Source organism: Geotrypetes seraphini, chromosome 10 (assembly GCF_902459505.1).
Source record: "Geotrypetes seraphini chromosome 10, aGeoSer1.1, whole genome shotgun sequence".
In the NCBI taxonomy this organism is placed as follows: domain Eukaryota; kingdom Metazoa; phylum Chordata; class Amphibia; order Gymnophiona; family Dermophiidae; genus Geotrypetes; species Geotrypetes seraphini.
This window is the reverse complement of record NC_047093.1, coordinates 123,622,386-123,644,046: the sequence shown is the minus strand read 5'-3', so window position 1 is coordinate 123,644,046 and position 21,661 is coordinate 123,622,386. Positions and strand designations below refer to the sequence as shown.

Below are 21,661 nucleotides of genomic sequence, written 5' to 3'. Positions count from 1 at the left end.
TGGTTAGATGTTTGCATTAATTAGGTAAATGAAGTAGGCCTGTATGGGTACATCTAGTTGAGAAACCCAGGAACTTGTGTTGTAAAGATAGTATAATCCAGTGGTATTCAACCCAGTCCTCAGGGACCACCTGGCCAGTCGGGTTTTCAGGATATCCACAATGAAAATGGATGACAGAGATTTTGAAAACCCAACCGGTGGTCCCTGAGGACTAGGTTAATTATCAGTGGTTTAAACAACTCAGTATTATCTGAATGCCTTTTAAAAATGTATGGATAAGCAAACCAAGCCTTTGCTGGTGGCTGGAGAATGCACAATTTGGTTTTGAATGTCAGATCAGATGTTAACATTTGATAGTATACATATGATGGTTGGGTGCACTAAACAAAAGATTGATTTTCAAGTGATCCTATTGGATGATTTGCAAGCTCACTAGCAAGTAAAGGCATAACCACTAGAAAAAGGTCATGCTAATGGTTCTATTGAAACCGTCGCTTAGGCTCTGCCTCATTCTGGAGGCTGCATCTCAAAGGGTATATAGACAGGGTAGAAGCAATGCAAAAAAAAAAAAGAGACTCTCACAGTAGCACAGAACTGGAGTCACATAGGCCCTGTGAAATGAGACAAGAAGACCTAAATATGTACATCCCAGAGAAGAGAAAAATGTGATCAAGATATTTAGATGTCACAAAGATATAACTAATGTTCATGCAAAAGCATTTTCAGCAGAAAATCATTCCATAACCAGGGATCATGATATCAACCCTAAATGAGATCATTTGTTGTGCATAACTCTGACTTGATTGTGCAAATTGGGGTGTGCATGCAATTTGCACATGCAACTTAATGGAATAATGAGCCAATGAGCGCTGATAGACGGATGTAAACGTATGCACATAAATTTATGTGCGGGATCCTGCCCCAAAAAGGGGAAGCAGAAATGGGAGGGTCAAGGGCAGATCAGGGGCATTCCTCACATTTATGCGTGCAATTATGAAATAAGAGGCATCTGTGGCTATCTTTAGGTGTGAGGATTTGCGTGATTAGTGCGGTTCCCAGGTATGAGAGCTATTCTATAAACCGCATCTAGACGTTAGATCAGGGGGTAGGCAATTCCGGTCCTCGAGAGCCGGAGCCAGGTCAGGTTTTCAGGATATCCACAATAAGAGATAGATTTGCATCTCAAGGAGGCAGCGCATGTAAATCCATCTCATACATATTCATTGTGGCTGTCCTGAAAACCTGACCTGGCTCTGGCTCTCAAGGACCGGAATTGCCTACCCCTGCGTTAGATGCTGTTTCTAGAGCTTAGCTAAGCACTTTTTTCAGCTCCAAGTTTTTAGGCGGTATATCTAGAATTGAATCCAAAATGTTTTTTTGGTAAATGATGCCCAAAGTAGGTGCCAGAATTAATAAAATATTTTTAGTGCAAAAGCAAGAGGAAATCACTTTTTCGAGAACCTAAGTGATGGATAGCTTAACGAAACATATTTTTTTTCTGCAGAAAGCCGGATGCGGAGGTAAAACTCTGAGAGAGGCAGCATCACACTGTTTTTTTCAAACTGACTTCAGACGTCAAGTCTGCTTTGAGAAAGGGGGAACTTCCGCTGTTGTGGTAACACCGCTTCATCCACAAGACGTTTCACATGAGAGGCAGTGCCTGCTTGTCTATAAAAGGTGACAGGACAGCTCGAGGGGGTCTGACATTTATCTTTACAGGAGATACGGATTAAGTACAGAAATCAGCATCAAGTCTTTGCACAATGCCAGGGATCTTCTTCCATCACACTAACCCCACGAACCTAAAAGAGACAGATTGCAAGTCTGAAGAAGACATGAGTGCAAAAAAGAAAGCAAAGTCTTTGTAAGTAAAATCCATGCATTCAAATATATAGCATGCAGTGCTTATTAAATACAATTGATTTGCAAATTCAATCGTTCTCTCACGCTTTTAAATGTTTAAATATATACTTATATATATTTAAACATTTAAAAGCGTGAAAGAACGATTGATTTTGTATTAAAGAGTACAACTTTTCAATAGAATATGAGTATCCATGCAATATGACACATACTGTATGTTCTCTCTTAAGAGAACATACAGTATGTGTCATATTGCATGGATACTCATATTCTATTGAAAAGTTGTACTCTTTAATACAAACTTTTATGCATTAAATATGTTAAAATTATAACACAAACTTAGTAAATTTGCTTGCTTTTTTTCCCCAGTGGAATAGATTTGAAAACCTATTTGAAATCCATGTTGCCACATCTGGAGTCTGGTACCAAATCTTCTGCTTCCAAACAAAATAAGTGAGTGTCAAATTCTCTTCAACTTAATGCTTTTAATATATACAGCGACATTGATGTGATACAGATTCTGACAGCAGTAATGAAATTTACTGCATGTTTCTAAAACAGCTCTTTGATCATTTTGGATTTCAGTACGCTACGGGGATTCAAAGAGGGATTGGATGGATTCCTGAAGGATAGGGGGATTGAGGGATACAGATAAGGGTAGATAAGAGTATGGAAAGAGTATAGATAAAAACAAGGGGGCTATAGGGCTAAATCAAGATAACATGACAGGTCATGGACCTGATGGGCCGCCGCGGGTGATGACTGCTGGGCGCGATGGACCTCTGGTCTGACCCAGCGGAGGCAAATTCTTATGTTCTTATGTTCTTAATGCTTTTGCCTTCCTACATAATATGATTAAGTAATTGAATATCAGTTAAATTTATTAACTATGAATTATTTGTATATATTTGATATGTTTCTATCACAATTAAATCTATTTCGCTCTTGCTTTTATCATTCTTAGAATCTTCCTGTGATTACTAACATATTTTAAAAAGGTATTAACTAAGCAATGGATGTTAGTGGATTTAACTAATTAGCGACATTAACAGCATTTTTTTTAAATTAAACACTGTTCCCCCTTCTTTTTTTAGACTGTCTCCAGAGGAGGTGGCAGATTGGTCTCTTTCCTTGGAAAAGCTGCTTGCTGGTCAAAGTAAGTATGCCCATTCTTTAATTATCTTCAGATAAGCCCAATTTTAAAAGCCATAAATCAGAGTGAAAAGCCCTTTCTACAAATTGATCTTTTCTGCCTGGGTAATGAGCATAGTCTTCCAGAGTGCATTTAAAAAACAAAAAAATCCAGGTTAAAAAGAGTCATTCGTAGCAGAGAAGGAATTAACAGTGTATACTAGAAACCTAGAAATATGATGGCAGAAAAGGCCAAATGGCCCATCCAGTCTGCCCATCCGCCGCAACCTTTATTTCTTCCTGGGCATCTCTGCTGGGCATTCAAATGTATTTTACCTCTACTTGGCTGCCTACACAAATAGTAGGTGCAAAATACGGACATCCTCTGTGAACATGTACATCATGCTGTATCGGGCAATGGTGCGCCCACATCTGGAGTACTGTGCCCAGTACTGGTCGCCGTACCTCAAAAAGGACATGGCGGTACTCGAGAGAGTCCAGAGAAGAGCAACAAAACCGATAAAGGGTATGGAAAACTTCTCATACGCTGACAGATTGGAAATGCTGGGGCTATTCTCCCTGGAAAAACGGAGACTTAGAGGAGACATGATAGAAACCTTCAAAATCATGAAGGGCATAGAGAAGGTGGACAGGGACAGATTCTTCAGGCTGTGGGGAGCCACAAGTACAAGGGGGCACTCGGAGAAATTGAAAAAGGACAGGTTTAGAACAAATGCTAGGAAGTTCTTCTTTACTCAGAGGGTGGTGGACACATGGAACGCGCTTCCGGAGGCCGTGATAGGCCAGAGCACGCTACAGGGGTTCAAGGAGGGTCTGGATAGGTTCCTGAAAGAAAAGGGGATTGAGGGGTACAGATAGAAGTGGAGGTAGGTTACAGAAATAGTCAGAAACCACTTCACAGGTCGTGGACTTGATGGGCCGCCGCGGGAGCAGACCACTGGGCAAGATGGACCTCTGGTCTGACCCAGTGGAGGCAACTTCTTATGTTCTTATGCTACCTTTCAATAGGGAATTAGCATGCTTTTCAGTTTTTGAAAATTAGAATACAGCACATCCCTCCTTGAGGGCCGTAATCCAGTCGGGTTTTCAGGATTTCCCCAATGAATATGCATTGAAAGCAGTGCATGCAAATAGATCTCATGCATATTCATTGGGGAAATCCTGAAAACCCGACTGGATTCCGGCCCTCGAGGACCGACTTTGACACCTGTGCTTTAGACAATCCTGCAAAGCACTAAAAAGCAATTTACTTAATTTTAGGTATGTGTGTGTGTGGGGGGGGGGGAATTTACTTAATTTTAGCGGGAAGGTTATTAATGTGTGCAACTGTTAAGTACATAAGTACATAACAGTTAGTACATAAGAACATAAGAAGTTGCCTCCGCTGAGGCAGACCAGAGGTCCATCTTGTCCAGCGGTCCGCACCTGCGGCGGCCCATCAGGCCTATTGCCTGAGCAGTGCCCCTGTCTAATTTTTCTACTGCCTCTAATCCTCTCCCTATAACTTAGCATTGCATAAAATGGTACCTGTACTAAAAGACAGTAGCCCCCTTTTCTACAGGGGGGAGAGTGTGACACAGTGGTTAAAGCTACAGCCTTAGCGCCCTGAGCTTGTGGGTTCAAACCCACACTGCTCCTCGTGACCCTTGGTAAGTCACTCAACCTCCCCATTGCCCCCAGGTACATTAGATAGACTGTGAACCCATCAGGACAGAGAGGGGGAAAATGCTAGAGTACCTGGATAAGTTCATGCACTCCCCCGAGGAAGAACAGTCCCGCAATTGGGGAAACCTTTCAACCCCTTTTCGATTAAGCTACATTTCAGTATTCTACTTGCCTAATATAGATGGAAGTAGCATAACAACAACAGATTCTGTTATTGAACTGGAAATAAATCCCTCTTCCCATTTGGATGTTCAATTTAGTGGGGTTCCAGATTTATCTATAGCAGGGGTCTCAAAGTCCCTCCTTGAGGGCCGCAATCCAGTCGGGTTTTCAGGATTTCCCCAATGAATATGCACGAGATCTATTTGCATGCACTGCTTTCATTGTATGGTAATAGATCTCATGCATATTCATTGGGGAAATCCTGAAAACCCGACTGGATTGCGGCCCTCGAGGAGGGACTTTGACACCCCTGATCTAAAACAATGTCAAACACAGAGCATTTCACTTCTGCAAATTGGCGCTTAACAAAATAAGACCGCACTCTTTTCAGCTACAGGGTCAAACGAGCGCTCAGAATTTAGGAAGATGGTTGGTTGGGCCGAGAACGTTTCATCACCCCCTCGTATATTACAGTTACCTGTAATGCTTTCTGAATATATAACCATTGTCCCTTATCTCATTAAATAGTCTAATGGTAACTTATTGTATTTAATTTTTTTCATAGCTGGTCAAGCTGCCTTCAATGAGTTTCTGAAATCCGAGTTCAGCGAGGAAAACATTGAGTTCTGGTTGGCCTGTGAGGACTTCAAGAAAACAAAGTCATCCGATAAGCTGCCCAGCAAAGCAGAGATGATTTATCAGCAATTTGTACACCCTGATGCTGCCAAGCAGGTACAGTATATCCAAAATATGCTAAAAGTATACAGATGATGAAGCTCTGGAAGTATAGCTCATATATTGGTCAGTCTTTTTCTAGTTAAAGATCTTTTAGACAGCACCTTGGCCTTATGACTCGCATTACTCATATCTGCATACTTCATTAAAGGGGTCAGTTGACTCCAAGGGGTGGGTCAAGGGAGTGGGCAGACTTGATGGGCTATAGCCGTCATCTTTCTATGTTTCTATGTTTCATTGCTCATATGAGGAACAAAGTTTCTCAAAACGTTTCCTGCTTATCAGGGTTGGTGCAAACTATGAGGAATCTTAGGCAATCCAAGTCTGCTTCTGCTTTCTTTATCTCTGTTAAAACATATCTATTCTGCTTAATCCAGTACCATATACTTGTTTAAAGCAGTCTACATAAAAATACATTCATAATCAGTAAAAAAAAAAAATACAATAAAACATTTAATATAGACATAATTACTTTATTTATGCCTATAGGTTCCTCTCTTCCTTGTGATTAAACTCAGCTATACCACCACTCCTAAGATTCTGTTGGAAAAAAAAGTACACATTGGCGATTATTAGGTTTTTGGGCTGTTCTTTGGTCTCCCACCCCCTAAAAAAAACGAAAGCTGCTGATCTAGACGACTGCTTATTCTTTGTAATGGTTCATGTGGCCCTGTTGCTTACCTAGGATGCAATAGCATTTCATTTCAACAGAGAAATATTATTTAGTCTCACTGTTGTTTTAGGATACTTAACAATATAATATTAACTTCAATAAAGATTGGTTTTCTTCTTCAGATTAATATCGATTTTAATACACGGAAAAATATCACCACACAAGTTCTGCAACCATCGCTCACAAGTTTTGATGAGGCCCAGAAAAAGGTGTATCTGCTGATGGAGAGAGACTCATATCCACGATTCCTAAAATCAGAAGCTTACTTGAACCTTTTAAACCAGAACCAAGCGAGCGGTCAGAAAGGATGAGCGCATGCCCTTACCCAAGAGGATACAAGCTTCCACAAAGAGAGAGCACGGCAGCTTCATCGTTCAGCGTCAACTGGGAGAAGATGGCGGGCAGATGTACTGCAGATTGCCTACTGAAGGGATGGCGCCAAGGGAAGACACGACAGGATGAAGAAGGACTGAAGTGGGAGAACAGAAGAGATACAAAGGAAAATGTTATAAGACTGAAACTGTAATCTGACTTCACACCCCACATGGTTTGGCTCAGAGCTTCTAAGCTGGCATTGAAGGACACTGAGAAATGATCAACATGGAAAAAACCAAAAACTTCTAACAGAAAATCATAGTATACAAAACAAAAAGAAAATGCAAGAAAAGATCATGGAAATTGTTTCAACTGAATCAGATATTTGAGGAAGCAAACTAGATGTAAGCTTGGAGAGAGGTCCATGAAACCCCATTACACTGGCATTCATACCAATCCTCGTAATTAATGGTAAAGCATGGGCCGCAGCTTTATTAAACTTATCAACAATTCAATGATATACAACATTACCATCCTTAAAGTATAAGTTCACTTGTGGCTTTTAACCATCTCATACACTGGAGCTATTCAGTGTCCAACTAGCCCCATCTCACAAAGTCCCCACACTCCCAACCCAACTTCCCCCAGCAAGACTCGCGGTGTTGCAGAGTCCTGCCACCCATGGCGGTTTCACACATGAGCAGATAACACATTAATACGTCACTTTATTAGCCCCACTGTTCCAGAATTTACCACCACACTCTTCCTTTTCCATCGGCAAAGCTGTGACCAATCCCCTCCCCCAAACCATACCGGAAAAAAGCAACCCTTCCCCAAAGAAGAAAAACAATAGGGAGGGAACCATTTTACTCCCCAACCCTATCAACACCCTCCCCACTCCCTCCCATACAAAATAAAATAAACCCCACCAATTCTCCTCAGCCTTCCCAACCAATCAGCACCCACTTTTCCTTATCCAATCCAAACTTTCCTACCTCTGATTAACCAATTGCTTCCCCAACAACAAACACCCACCGATCCTAGTATCCACCCTACCTTACCATAGCCATCCAACACTTTTTCCACCTATCCATCTATCTTTAACCCCCCCCCCCACACACACACACACACACACTCCGACCCCCTCCCTGATTAACCCTTGGATGGTTCAGCCACTGTTATTAGCCCAAAGTATAAACTGTGAGCTCTCTTATTAATTTATAAAACCATATCTTTTTCTTTAGGTTTATTTTTAAATATTTTATATGTAAAAACTTAATATAAAATAAGCCTATGTGAACTTTTATTCTTATTATATAATATTAAGCTATATTTATTTAACACTTTAAACTATTTTAAATTTATAATCTTGGCTTTTACTGTCCTAATGACCTTTTAATATAAAAATGAATAATGTTGACTGCTTACATGGTAAGGATATTGTTTTTTGCTATATAGATATTGATTTGATATTTCATTTTGATTTTTTTAATATATTTATTATGTTTTATATTATTAGGGGTTTTTGAACTCCATTTGGAGCATCTGTTAGAAAAGTGTATAATAAAAATATATTTGGTTGAGTAAATATATTTGACATGTGCTCTTTCATCTTAAAAACCTACAAATAGAATATATGATACCAGGGAGTACTGAAAAGTTCTCAGCCCAACCAAGAAGAGAATGACATGGAGATGCTTCAATGACCTGAAACAATATCAAAACATAGGGCTCCTTTTACTAAGGTGCGTTAGACCTTAATGCCTAGAATTGAGCTGGCGTTAGTTCTAGCCGTGTAGCACGGATTTAGCGTGTGGTAATTTTGTGCGTGTGCTAGAAATGCTATGGCACCTTAATAAAAAGAGCCCATAGAATTTTGTTTCTGCAAATTGGCGCTTAATTTTTCAGTTACAGTGACAAAATAATGCTCACAATTTAGAAAGTTGGTTAGTTGGACTGAGAACTTTTCAGCACCACAAGAAAAAAGCTGAATATTAAAAAGAAATACAGGTCTCTTTTTTATTTGTTAATATTTGCAATACAGATTAGAGAATGACATGGTGACAAAATTCATCACCGTTTCCCACGGATAACCGCGGGAAACCATCTTCATGTCGTTCTTTAAGGAGAGAGGGAAGAATCAGAGTATGAATGGCCACAACCACTGACCCTCAAGCTTTGCTTTGAAGAATGCTGGTGTAGAAGGACTGAGGTTGAGATAGACACTGAAGAATGACAGTCTCTGGTATCCAGAGCAGATATTGTGATGTCATAATGCCTCATTCCACCAGTGCCTAAGAGCCAATCACATCAGTGATGTCACAATGGCTTCATTATCCTTGGCTCCCATAAGAATCAGAGTATGAATGGCCACAACCACTGACCCGCAAGGTTTGCTTTGAAGAATGCTGGTGTAGAAGGACCGAGGTTGAAATAGACACTAGAAAATGACATGGGATTATTTCCCGCGGTTATCCGCGGGGACGGGAACGGTGATGAATTTTGTCACCATGTCATTCTCTAATACAGATGTAACTCTGAGCCATTTTCCAAATTTCCCCTATTGGAAGTCCACTGGGCTTTACACCAGTTCTCAAAGGTCATAAACACATTTCCCTGGGTACAAAGAAGGCACAGACTCTTGAATCTGCTTTTTATGTGTGAGTGTAGAGATGAAATGAAATCTTTAAGACCCTTTTACAAAAGTGTGTTAAGTTTTTGCATTTAACAAGCCTTAAGTACAAAGGCTGCACACCAATAATGGGGCATGCTAATAGGTCCTCTCCAATTATCACACTGCTCACAATAAGACAGGGATACTTGCTGCCTCCCATTGAAGAAGCACTATGGGCTAGATTTACTAAGCTCACCTTTGTTGGACGATCCTTGGGCGATCCGTGACCGAGTCTTGCCAGGCAACCGATTTACTGCGAGTCCTCATGCAAATTAATGTGATCAGAGGCACGTCCCACAGTGACCCCACGGATCGCTGCAGAGCGATCCAGATGCATGTACAGACCATCTTCTTTGCCTGTAGATGCGGTCCACGCATGCACTTGCTCTCTGCACAAGCGAGGTCAAACCAAGGGGGAGGGGGGTCTTTAATAGAGCAGAATACGCTGCAGCCAGGAACAGAACACGCTTTTAACCCATGGGTTAAAACCACAGGCTCATACTGCAGAGAGTAGGAGAGTTGGCAGAGCTTGTCTTCTTGTGCTTGGAATTTCAGGGCTGCAGGACAGTCGGCAAAGACGTGTCCTCAGCAGTCGCTTCTTTTTGGATCGGCCAGCCCAATCGGTGTTCCTTCTTCTGCCTTCCTACTTTGCATGCCATTTCCCCTCATTTGCATGGGCAGATCGGGTCAGGAGGGAGAGTGATCGGCCAGAAGGTTGGTGAAGCGGGTCGGGAAATGCTCACAAACTGGTTGGGACCCGATCGGTGAGCTTAGTGAATCTAGGCCTAAGTGACCCTATATTAAAAGCACAAGCTATATACCATGAAGTTTATTTTCTGCATCAACTACAGATCAGGGGCTGCAGTACGCTAATTATGGCCATTCTCCTCCCATGCCCCTTCTAGTTCTCATACCCTAACCCAAAAAAAGCACTTACCCCTGAATTATATATATGATACTTTGAGTTGCGTGTACAAATTTGGGTGTTGAATAATGAGCTGATTAGAACTGATAATTTGCTTCCTGATGAGCAATTATTAGCATTAACTGTATTCAATTTAAATGTATGCATGCAAATTTAAACACAGGATCCACACTAAAAAGGGGGCAGAGAAATAGGAGGGTCATGAGCAGATCATGGGCATTCCTCAAATTAGCATAAGTTATTAGAGAACAAGGGGCATCTGCACACAATCTAAGAATGAGGATTTGCACCACATTACAGAATGCTAGGAATGATTAAGAAGATCGGAGAACGTTATCATGCCGCTGAACCGGGCCATGGTACGCCCCCACCTAGAATACATTTTTTGAGGCTGATGGAAAGGATCCATGTAGAGACATAGGAGCCAACTTTTGAAAAGGATAATGTTCTATCTGCGTGCATCATAATAATTCTCAAGATCCTTCAGTGTTCAGAGTGACTTCAACATGGGACAAGTTGTTCCTTACTGAAAGATGAGAGTTTCTACTTTATATTTGTTGGATTTTAAAACTATCTGTGGGTAGACAGCCTGACATATTTTGAGAAAAAAATGCATGAGAGTTCCTCTTTATACATGAGTCACCAATCTTCATCTAGCTTGGAAATGTAGAAAATAATTATTTGCAATTGCTTTTTTATTGAGCATAAAAATGGACCTATTTCCTTGTCTAGGCAACATGTACAGTGTCCTGCCTCTTCACTAGGATTCCAATAATAGCCATTGTCAAAAGTGGTATAATTAGTATTTTATCTACAGTAATTCATTATTTTACCTTGCATTGCTCCTCTGGAGATGACAAATTCTTTGGTATTGCAGGTGTTTCAATATTTTGCATTGAACTGTAAATATTTATCTGTGTGTCACACCTTACTGATGTCCACCATTAGCTGCTACACTGTTGAAATGTGCTACATTCAGAACCATCATGAAGCATTTTTGCTCCTAGAGTAGAATGAACCAAAAAAAACTCTGTGCAGTGACGATGTTCCTAAATGGACTTTATTTGAAAGTGTCAAAGTTCCAAAGGTACACTGAAATCATCCACATAAAATAAATTCATCCACATAAAAATGGGTTATCCACATAAAAGCCTTAAAGGACCCAACACGGTCTGCTAGGGATACAGGACCCAACACAGTCCGCGTTTCGACAAAAAGTCTTCTGCAGGGGTCCCTGGGGGATCCTATAAAGATGAGTACGTGGGAAACAATTGTGTGGTGAGCCGGAAGTGAGACACTGCTTGCGTTTGCAATAGAGTAGAATGACCATGGTGTTTATCACAGTGATACCACCATTAAGATACTGGGTGTAACTCTTGACCAATGCCTAACCATGAAAGACCAGGTGGATTCCTTAATCAAAAAGGGTTTTTTCACCCTCTGGAAGCTTAAATCCATTCAATCATATTTTGATAACTCTGCATTCAGAATCCTGGTACAATCCCTCGTACTGAGTCAACTTGATTACTGTAACATCGCCTATTTAGCAATCTCCCAAAAGAATATGCGACCCTTACAATTAATGCAAAACGCTGTGGTCAGACTTATCTTCGGTCTAAAGAAATTTGATCACGTGATGCATACAACAAACAGCTACACTGGCTGCCGTTGGAAGCCCGTGTAAAGTTTAAGTTTGCCTGCCTCTGCTTTAAAGTTCTTTACGGTCTAGCCCCTAAATACATAACTGACCTCTTCTCCTTCTCAGCCAACAGACACAAGAGAAGCTCCCACTTGCACTTCATTTCTCCCCCGGTTAGAGGTTGCAAACTAAAAAAAACACCATGAATACCTTCTCTCACATCAAGCAGCTTTATGGGGTAAAGATCTAGAACAACTGCTTTTGCCCACCACTTACGAGGTATTCAGGAAGCGCCTCAAAACTCACTTGTTCCTGAAGTATCTAGACAGCTGACCCATCCCTCTCTTTCTCCTCTATAACGGTTCTCTCGCCCTATCCCCCTCTTGTTTTCCCAACCCTTAAGCTTTTTTCAACTTGTACTTCATTATTCTTTTGTAAACCGCATAGAACTTAACGGTACTGCGGTATATAAAAATTGTTATTATTATTATTATTTATACATAAAAAACTCACTTAAAATATTTGTCCATATCAAAATATCTCCTTAAAAGTATTCTCACTTGCCTTGACCATGTTAATGTTTGTGAGGGGGGGTTTATATACATCAGAATGATCACCAGTGAAAGATCCAGAATTGAACTTCGTTTTCAAGAGCTTGAGCAGCTGATCTTCTTTGGTTAGATTCTTTCAGTATCTCACCCAAAAATGAAATACAATTAAATTGAGTTTCACTATCTATACTAGAAACATGATGGAAGATAAAGGCGGTATCCACTCTCTCCTCCTCTCCCTATGAGATCCCACATACTGTCCCACACTTTCTTTAATTCAGACACAGGCGAAACTGCGATGCCAACTGATCACCCACTGTAACATCAGAAACACTTTCCATGTTTGTACACAACATGGAACCCAGCTACATAGCAGCCAAGCTTCCTCATTATGTCCCCAAAAGACCACTTCACTCTCGGGAGGAAACACGTCTGCAACTACCCCCTGGTCATGCCCTCTAACTCCAGAGCGTCAGCCACCAATCCTACTCCCATTCCTTACAAAGCTACTGGAATCAACTGCCTCATCATTTCAAATCTCTCAAAGGACTTCTGAGCTTTAGGAAAGCAATAAAATCTTACCTCTTCCCATAAAACCCTTCACAGTAAAGAACGACTTGAAAAAAACAACAGGTCCTAGTCCTGTCAATAGCTGTGTTACCAACAGGTCAGCCATCTTTTTTTTTTCTATGGGTACAGATGTTGTATGTGTGTGTAACACATGCACAATATCTTCCCTATAAAAAAGTCAAGCTGCCCTCCCCCTTGACACCCCTGACAACCCCCAGAACAAAACCCCCCCACATCTCTTGATGACACACCCCCTGACAACTCCCGGAACAAAAATAAAAGAGGCAGGATGAATGCCCACTCGCTCCTGCCACCGTCAACCCCCCATTGTTGTGAACTACTTCTCCTTCCCCACCCCCGAACTGGCTTCCCCCATACCCTGACCCACCCCCATACCTCTTTCCTGAAGAAGACAGCAGGAAGGATTTCCAGTCCCTCCTGCCCGCAGGCCCGCCTCTCCAAATTGGCAGGTCTTCCCATTCCCAGAGCATCCTGGGATGCACTGGGAGGTGCCTAAGGCCCTGATTGGCTCATAGGACTAAAACCCCTCCCAGGGGAGGGGCCTTAGGTATCTGAGCCAATCAGAGCCTTAGGATCCTCCCACCGTACCCCATGATGCACTAAGACCTTGATTGGCTTAGATGCCCCTTGGGAGGGGAATTAAGCATCTGAGCCAATCTGGGCCTTAAACCCCCCTGCCCGGTGCATCTGGGAGAGGCCTTATTGTCTGAACCAATAAGGGCCTTAGGACCCTCCCCCAGTGTATCCTTTAGGCCCCTCCCACATACAGGAGAGACTGGGCATCTCTCCTACTGTCTTCTTCAGGAAAGAGGTACAGGGTGGTTTGAGGGTATGGGGGGAGCCGGGGGGACCATGAGCTGAGGCAGGAAGAAGTGGGCATCCTTCCTGCTTATTTTATTTCAAGTTTGGGGGTGGGGAATTGGAGGTGGTTCATGGCATGGGAGGTGTCATCAGGGGGCCAGGCTAAACTTTTTATGGGGCAACATCTGTGCCATTATAAAAAAAAAGTCTTAACAACCCCTTTTAGTGCATCTAGCTCTAAATGTGACTAGCATTGTTAGCTTCTCATTGATAATACATTCCGAATTAAAATAAATAATCTCCGACGAGCATAAAAGATGTTGTTTTTCATTCCTCTCCATCGTGATTCATAGCTACTGGAAAAGTCACTTGAATTCCGACACAGAACAATTAACAGCTTTAGACAGATTTGCTCATGTGAGTATTATCATAACAAGCTTTCAACCTTTTCAAGTACAACTCTAGTAGGGACAGGAAAACAGAATTTAGAAAGGTTTGGAGTTATGAGAACTAAGTACGAATTTGATTTCAACACACAAGCGGCCCCTCATTTGCCAAGACTGATGCATCCTCCTCACATTGTACAGGATATTATACAGTAGGCCATCTAGTCATATCATCATGTGGCTTGAAGGCATCCCAAATGAAATATAGCACGGACCCTTGCCATGCCTGCAGCATCGTGCCACTGTGTATCTGTTACTATGGCAAAGCAAAACACATCTGGTTTCTTATATAGGCCAATGGTTGCCTGAACACATCTCCTCGTCATTTACAGTCCAACTTTCCAGTCTGTGTTTAAAATGATTCACGGTGTGCTCATAAAGTACTTTTGAATCAGAAGAGCATTGCACTTGGAACTAAACAGAACTGCATTTCAAAAGAGGTACAATGATTGATGTGCTCTCCTTTGTTGACAATTAAAGAAAACATGTCTTTCTCTTTACTGAAGCTTTCTTAGTTAATAAGATTCTTGCATTGGCACTAGATACAGGATTCCTGACTGCTCACGTTTGCTATTCTGTGCAGATGCATCCTATATGATGTTTATTAGACTACAAAAGAGTTTTATATTTAGGTCCTAAAACAAGGATTATGGTGAATGGATTGAGCAGGAAAACCCATCAGGAATGCATGCCCTTCATCCACTTCTCATAAGAATATAAGAATTGCAATACTGGGACAAACCGAAGGTCCATCAAACCCAGTATCCTGTTTTAAATAGTGGCCAACCCAGGTCCCAAGTACCTGACAAGATCCCAAGGAGTAAAACAGATTTTATGCTGCTTATCCTAGGAATAAGCAGTGGATTATGGACTTCTCTTTGAGGAAATTATCCAAACCTTTTTTAAACCCTGCTAAACTAACTGATTTCACCACATTCACCGGCAACAAATTTCAGAGTAAAGAAATATTTTCTCTAGTTTGTTTTAAATCTACTTAGTAGCTTCATTACATGCCCCCTAGTCCTAGTATTTTTGGAAACAAGTGATTTACATCTACCATTTCCACTCAATATTTTATCTCCCCTGAGCCATCTCTTCTCCAGGCTGAAGAGCCCTGGCTGCTTTAGCCTTTCCTCATAGGAAAGTCATCCCATCCATTTTATGTACCTTTTCTAATTTTGCTATATCTTTTTTGAGATACGGTAACCAGAACTGCACACAGTATTTCAGGTATGGCCGTACCATAGAGTGATACAAAGGCAGTATAACATTTTCAACTTTGTTTTCCATTCCTTTCCTGATAATTCCCCCCTATCCCCTTATCACCACTAATTGTTAATTTTATTTATTTATTTAAAAATGTATATCCCGCCTATCCCTAAGCAGGTTAGAAAATAAACATACACAAATTATTAACACAAGAACGTAATTCAGTTCTCACAAACAACATTCCCCTTTTTTCATATAAAATTCATTAATAATCTGCAAAAATAAAAATATCCCCATATAACCGCATTGCTTAAAAATTTCTTCTGTAATCTAACATTTCTTCTTTGATCAATTTGTTTAACATAGAAATGCTTGTACAAATAAATGGATCTCGAGATGTCTGTAAAATTGTTCAATGCTCTTACACTACCATAATCTACCTGGCAACTTGTTTACTCTGGTGCGTGAACTGTTAGCCCTAATGATTCAAGTGGAGGGACCTTGAGCAAAAGTGTTCCTTATATGCAAATGATGGGTTATATCAGTAAAGAGCATAAATAATCTTTAGTAGATTTAGAAATTTTAGAGTATGACAGATTCTTGGGATACAGGGCGAATTATACTAAAGGCCCTTAGTTTAGAAGCTCATTTCAGAGAACTGAAAAAGTGAATTTACATCCTGGTTTTATGATCTGATCAACTAAAACTGCGGCACATCCTTATAGTAAGGGGGTGCGGTCTGGGTGTGTTTTGGATGGAACTAGAGAGGGGCCAAAATATGGATGTCCAACTCCAATTTCAGAAGGTGAAAGGATGCCGATGTCTGAAGAGATGGATGTTGTTATTTAGACCTGTTACTTGGCACATCCAGGTTCACAGAAAAGTGTTCTGATTGAGGAAAACTCGCCTCCGTCGGAAAGCAAAGCTAGCAAAGGATACTGGGTTCTATGGCAGCTTCAAGAACTATGGACATTCATAGTACTAAAATCTTTTTCATTTGTAGTGTAAATCATATTTATTAAATTTCAAGTGCAAACAAAAGAGTAAAAAAAAACAAAAAAAAAAACATTTCAAATACAAGAAGAAAACCAAAATTTACAGAGTTAATATATAATAAACATTATCACTAAAAGCAAATATACCCAATTTCCCCATTTTAGAACTGTAATTACATATTAAATAATATGCGGCTGCGAGTGTGGCGTTAATATATCTAAATAGTAAAAAATGGTCTTCCCCGTCTAGTGTCCCATTCTGTTAATTGCACACTTTCCACTGTTACAATGTGTAACATTCTAGAATGCCAATGACTATATGTTGGTCTTAAAGGTCCAAGCCAATATCTCCTATAGATGCCATACCTGCAATCAGAGCTTCCTACTCATACCTCATGGAGAATAAGCCTAAGAGAGAAACCGAGTTTTCAAACCCTTTTTAAAAGCTTTCATATCCTGCTCTAACTTTAAATGATGATAAAAGGGATGGAAAACTTTTCATACACTGGAAGATTGTAGAAACTGGGTCTCATGATAGAGACTTACAAGATCATGAAGGGCATAGAGAGAGTAGAGAGGGACAGATTCTTCAAACTTTCAAAAAATAAAAGAACAAGAGGGCATTCAGAAAAGTTGAAAGGGGACAGATTCAAAACGAATGCTAGGAAGTTCTTCTTTACCCAACGTGTGGTGGACACCTGGAATGCGCTTCCAGAGGGCGTAATAGGGCAGAGTACGGTACTGGGGTTCAAGAAAGGATTGGACAATTTCCTGTTGGAAAGGGGGATAGAAGGGTATAAATAGAGGATCACTGCACAGGTCCTGGACCTGGTGGGCTGCCGCGTGAGCGGACTGCTGGGCGCGATGGACCTCAGGTCTGACCCAGCAGAGGCATTGCTTATGTTCTGATGTATCAGACATATATTATATCAGATCCTATATTCAATTGGTAACTAGTGTGGCTGTTTCAACACTAGTATAATGTGATTCCAATGAGAGAATCCCTCAATTCCAGGGTTATCAGATATTAAGATTTACCCGGACATGTTCTCTTTTTAGAGGACTGTCCAGGCATCCAGATGGCTCTCCAAAACCCGGCACTTTGTCCGGGTATTTTGAAAAGCTTTGAGCTCGGGGCCGTGTCTGGAGGGCAATTGCACATGCGCGGATACATAGCAGTGACGTAACCGACATGCGCGGACGCCCTCCTGACGCGGCCCAGAGAGGCGAGGTTTGCGTGGGGCTGGGGTTAGGGAATGGAATCAGGCGGGGCTGTGGGCGGGGTTTTGTGTGCAATGGGTTGGGGCTGGGGCCAGGTCAGGGCAGAACGGGGCGGAGCTGCGCATCCTCTTTTTAAGAACATAAGAACTGCCATCTCCGGATCAGACCTACGGTCCTTCGAGTCCGGTGATCCGCACATGCGGAGGCCCAGTCAGGTGTAATTTTAGTCACCCATATCCCTCGATGCTTTTGAATCCTAGAACGGTGGATTCCGCAATAACCTCCGGCAACCCTACCCTCAACTATTCTAGAAGCCGAGGTCTAGTTCAGAAGGTTCTTCGGAATACCTAGTAACAAGGAATAACAGTTATGTCCAAGCATTTCAACCAGTTATTGAGCTTGTTCCTAACGTTAGTCATGTATATGGGGACTTATGCGATTATTCTTTAATGGCATTTGCATGCTCAACCGCTGTTATAGAATTTGCACTTAGCAGCAAAACCAAAGAAGAAGGGAGGTCCAACCTTGTCTGCAGTGAAAAAACCAACCAGGAACAAACAAAACAAAAACTGCAGATATGTACAACGATGTAGGCAACATTTATTGTGACAAACCAAAGTAATGTAATGTAATGTAATTTATTTCTTATATACCGCTACATCCGTTAGGTTCTAAGCGGTTTACAGAAAATATACATTAAGATTAGAAATAAGAAAGGTACTTGAAAAATTCCCTTACTGTCCCGAAGGCTCACAATCTAACTAAAGTACCTGGAGGGTAATAGAGAAGTGAAAAGTAGAGTTAGAGGAAAAATAAAAATAAAATAAACATTTTAACAAGATTTTAGTATATGTAAAAACCTTTTTACCAAACAGGGGACCCAACACGGTCCGTGTTTCGGACAACCTTCATCAGGGGTCCTAATGAGTACAAATGTAACACAAGATACAATATTAAAATCATATTTTAAATAATAATAAAAAGTACAATAATAATGAAAATGACCAGATAAGATGATCCTGTTTAAACAAAATATTGAGCATTGTGAACTAATAACATAAAGACAAATATGTATTTTGAAAGAGTGACAAAAGCATAAGAACTGCCATCTCCGGATCAGACCTTCGGTCCATCAAGTCCGGCGATCCGCACACGCGGAGGCCCTGCCAGGTGTACACCTGTCGTAATTTATAGTCCACCATATCCTTATATGCCTCTCTCAAGGAGATATGCATCTAGTTTGCTCTTGAAGCCTAGGACGGTCGATTCTGCAATAATCTCCTCTGGGAGGGCATTCCAGGTGTCAACCACTCTCTGAGTGAAGCAGAACTTCCTGACGTTAGTCCTGAACCTGTCCCCCCTTAGCTTCATTACATGTCCTCTAGTCCGTGTCAAATTGGACAATGTAAATAATCTTCTCTGCTCTATTTTGTCGATTCCTTTCAGTATTTTGAAGGTCTCGATCATATCCCCACGCAGTCTCCTTTTCTCAAGGGAGAACAATCCTAGTGTTATAAGTCTATCCTCGTATTCCAGTTTCTCCATACCCTTCACCAGTTTTGTTGCTCGTCTCTGCACCCTCTCCAGCAGTTTTATATCCTTCTTTAGGTAGGGAGACCAATGTTGGACGCAGTATTCCAAGTGTGGTCTGACCATTGCCCTATAAAGCGGCATTATAACTTTCTCCGATCTACTCAAGATTCCTTTCTTTATCATGCCCAACATTCTATTTGCCTTCTTTGCCGCTGCCGCGCATTGTGCCGACGGCTTCAGGGTCCTATCTATCAGTACACCCAGGTCCTTTTCTTGTTCACTCTTTCCCAGAGTTGCACCTGACATTGTATACTCGTATTCCTTATTCTTATTGCCTAAATGCATTACCTTGCATTTCTCCACATTGAACTTCATCTGCCATTTCTCCGCCCATGTTTTTAACCGACACAAGTCGCTCTGGAGTTCCTCTCTATCCTCCTGCGATCTGATTGCCCGGCATAGTTTTGTATCGTCTGCAAACTTGATGATCTCACTGGATGTTCCTTCCTCCAGGTCATTGTGAACTAATAACATAGAATTTGCACTTCCAGTGCCACAATTTTGGCGACCTTTTGAGAATTTATCCCCTACTTTCATAGCCACATGGGGGCATTTATTATGAGAAGAATGCTCTTCATGTAATTGTTTGGATTGCCGTGCTTAATGTTCAAATTCTTAGCGGACGGAACTAGAGGTATGAGATTTAATTGAAAGAGACACAATTTTGAAAGATCATCCCGGGTGACTAATAAACTTGCACCAGCCAACTTAATGGCTCTGTAGCAATGCCGCTGCGGTAAACACACCAAAGCCCATCATCGGCTTCGGTGTGTTTGCCGCAGTGGCATCAATACTGTAGCTTTATAAAAGGGGCCCTAAATGGTTGATCCGAAATAATTTCAGATCACTGTAAGCATTGGGTGTACCCACACAATTACAAAAAGTCTAGCTCGCTTTAACTAAGGCTCCTTTTATCAAGCCGCGCTAGTGGTTAGGGTTAGGGTTAGGGTTAGGGTTAGGGCCTAAGTCGCAAGATTATGGCGGTATAGAAAAATAAAGTTATTATTATTATTATTAAAGGCCACTCTTTGGACATCTTTCTTTTTTAGGAAATGAGCCCCTTAGAAACCCGAGGCCAAGCATAATTAGGAAAATTATCAAAACATAAAGCTTGCAAAGCAGAGTATATCATGAATTGTAGATCTTTTTAAGCTCTTCACTGATGGATACATAAAAGGGCAATTATTACACTGTCTTCCATTTTTGATAGTAGTGGTAAACTCCAAGTGAGATAAAAGATATTCTGGGCAATCGCCAGTCAGAACTTTGTAAAAAAATGCAAGAGAATTTTAATAAGATCCTCGCTTTCATAGGTAACCAATGAAGCTTTACATAGAATAGGGATTTTATCATATTTACCAAAAGGAAAAAAATAATCTCACTGCTGTATTTTGAATAGTTTGCACTTGCAATGCCAGGTTGTAAAAGAATTTTTTTCAAAGCTCCTAAGTAGATAATATTGCTAATAGGAACAGGACTGGAAGACTGAAGTTTTGCAAAGAAAATTAATAAAACTTTTAACTGGTCAATATATGAGGGATCTTCAAAAAGTTCACACCGGCAAAGCACCCCACTTCCGAGTGTCCAGTATAGGGAAGAGGGCTAAAGTGTCTCCAAAACCCACTTGATGAAACACTCAAATCCTAGCCCCAAATGAGAAAGGACACTCAAATGGAGCTCCTTTAGAACCCTTGAGAAAGTCTTTACGTGGCAAAACAGGTTCCGTCGTGGCAGGTTAGAGATTCTGCAAATTAAAAGATAAGTGAGAATACTTTCTGCTGTAATGTTTTATTTAAATTGGTGAAAGTGATCGTCAATACATTAAGGAGGAGGTGAAAATAAGGGCCAAGGATTGACATCATCACCCTTTAAGTTTTGTATTTACAAAATTGAATGTTTCATCAAGTGGGTTTTGAAGATCCTTTAGCCTTCTTCCCTATACTGGACACTCAGAAGTGGGGTGCTTTGCTGGTGTGGATGCTTCCAGTTTACCTCACTTTACCATCTTCTGCATCCTGCTAGATCTTCAAAAAGTTCCCACACTTTTATTTTTTTAAAACACTTCAATATCTCCAAAGCAAATTACATCACTTTTCCACGTAATCACCCTGCTTCGTGATACATTTTTCCCAGTGTCTTACTAACACGCCCTCTTACCACTTTTCCCACCCCAACTATTTCCCGTAAAAATGTGAAAGTGCAGAACCCTCACATATTTCTCAAGCTCTTCTAAACAAGAAGCCTTGGCCTTAGAGATTCTAGTTTCTACACAGAGGAAAACAGAACATTTCTAGTGGCCTAAAATCCTACTAGAAACAAGTAGACTGATCAGAATCTAACTAACAGGTACATTTATATTTTAGCATAGTGAAACATAGGTTGGTAATTATGGGATGTGAACCCCACATACATTTAACTTTGTGAGATGGAAATTAAAGTGTAGTGCAGGTC

General features: G+C 40.9%; 1 protein-coding gene across 1 annotated transcript; it reads left to right on the top strand.

Moving 5' to 3' along the window:
• Nucleotides 1–1,717: 1,717 nt before the first annotated feature.
• On the top strand, nt 1,718–8,155 carry RGS1 (regulator of G protein signaling 1). Its single transcript, XM_033962219.1, has 5 exons — nt 1,718–1,864; nt 2,233–2,316; nt 2,958–3,019; nt 5,408–5,574; nt 6,373–8,155. Exons 1-5 carry the CDS (start codon nt 1,764–1,766, stop codon nt 6,559–6,561), a joined length of 603 nt encoding a protein of 200 aa, XP_033818110.1. The 5' UTR covers nt 1,718–1,763; the 3' UTR covers nt 6,562–8,155.
• The last annotated feature ends 13,506 nt before the right edge of the window (nt 8,156–21,661 follow it).

What these genes read in the sequence shown, in the direction of transcription:
- RGS1 (XM_033962219.1), top strand. Translation starts at nt 1,764, where the DNA reads ATGCCAGGGATCTTCTTCCATCACACTAACCCCACGAACCTAAAAGAG. An exon ending in AAAAAGAAAGCAAAGTCTTT is followed by an intron (nt 1,865 to 2,232) that starts GTAAGTAAAATC and finishes TTTTTTCCCCAG; the next exon opens with TGGAATAGATTTGAAAACCT. An exon ending in TCTGCTTCCAAACAAAATAA is followed by an intron (nt 2,317 to 2,957) that starts GTGAGTGTCAAA and finishes TTCTTTTTTTAG; the next exon opens with ACTGTCTCCAGAGGAGGTGG.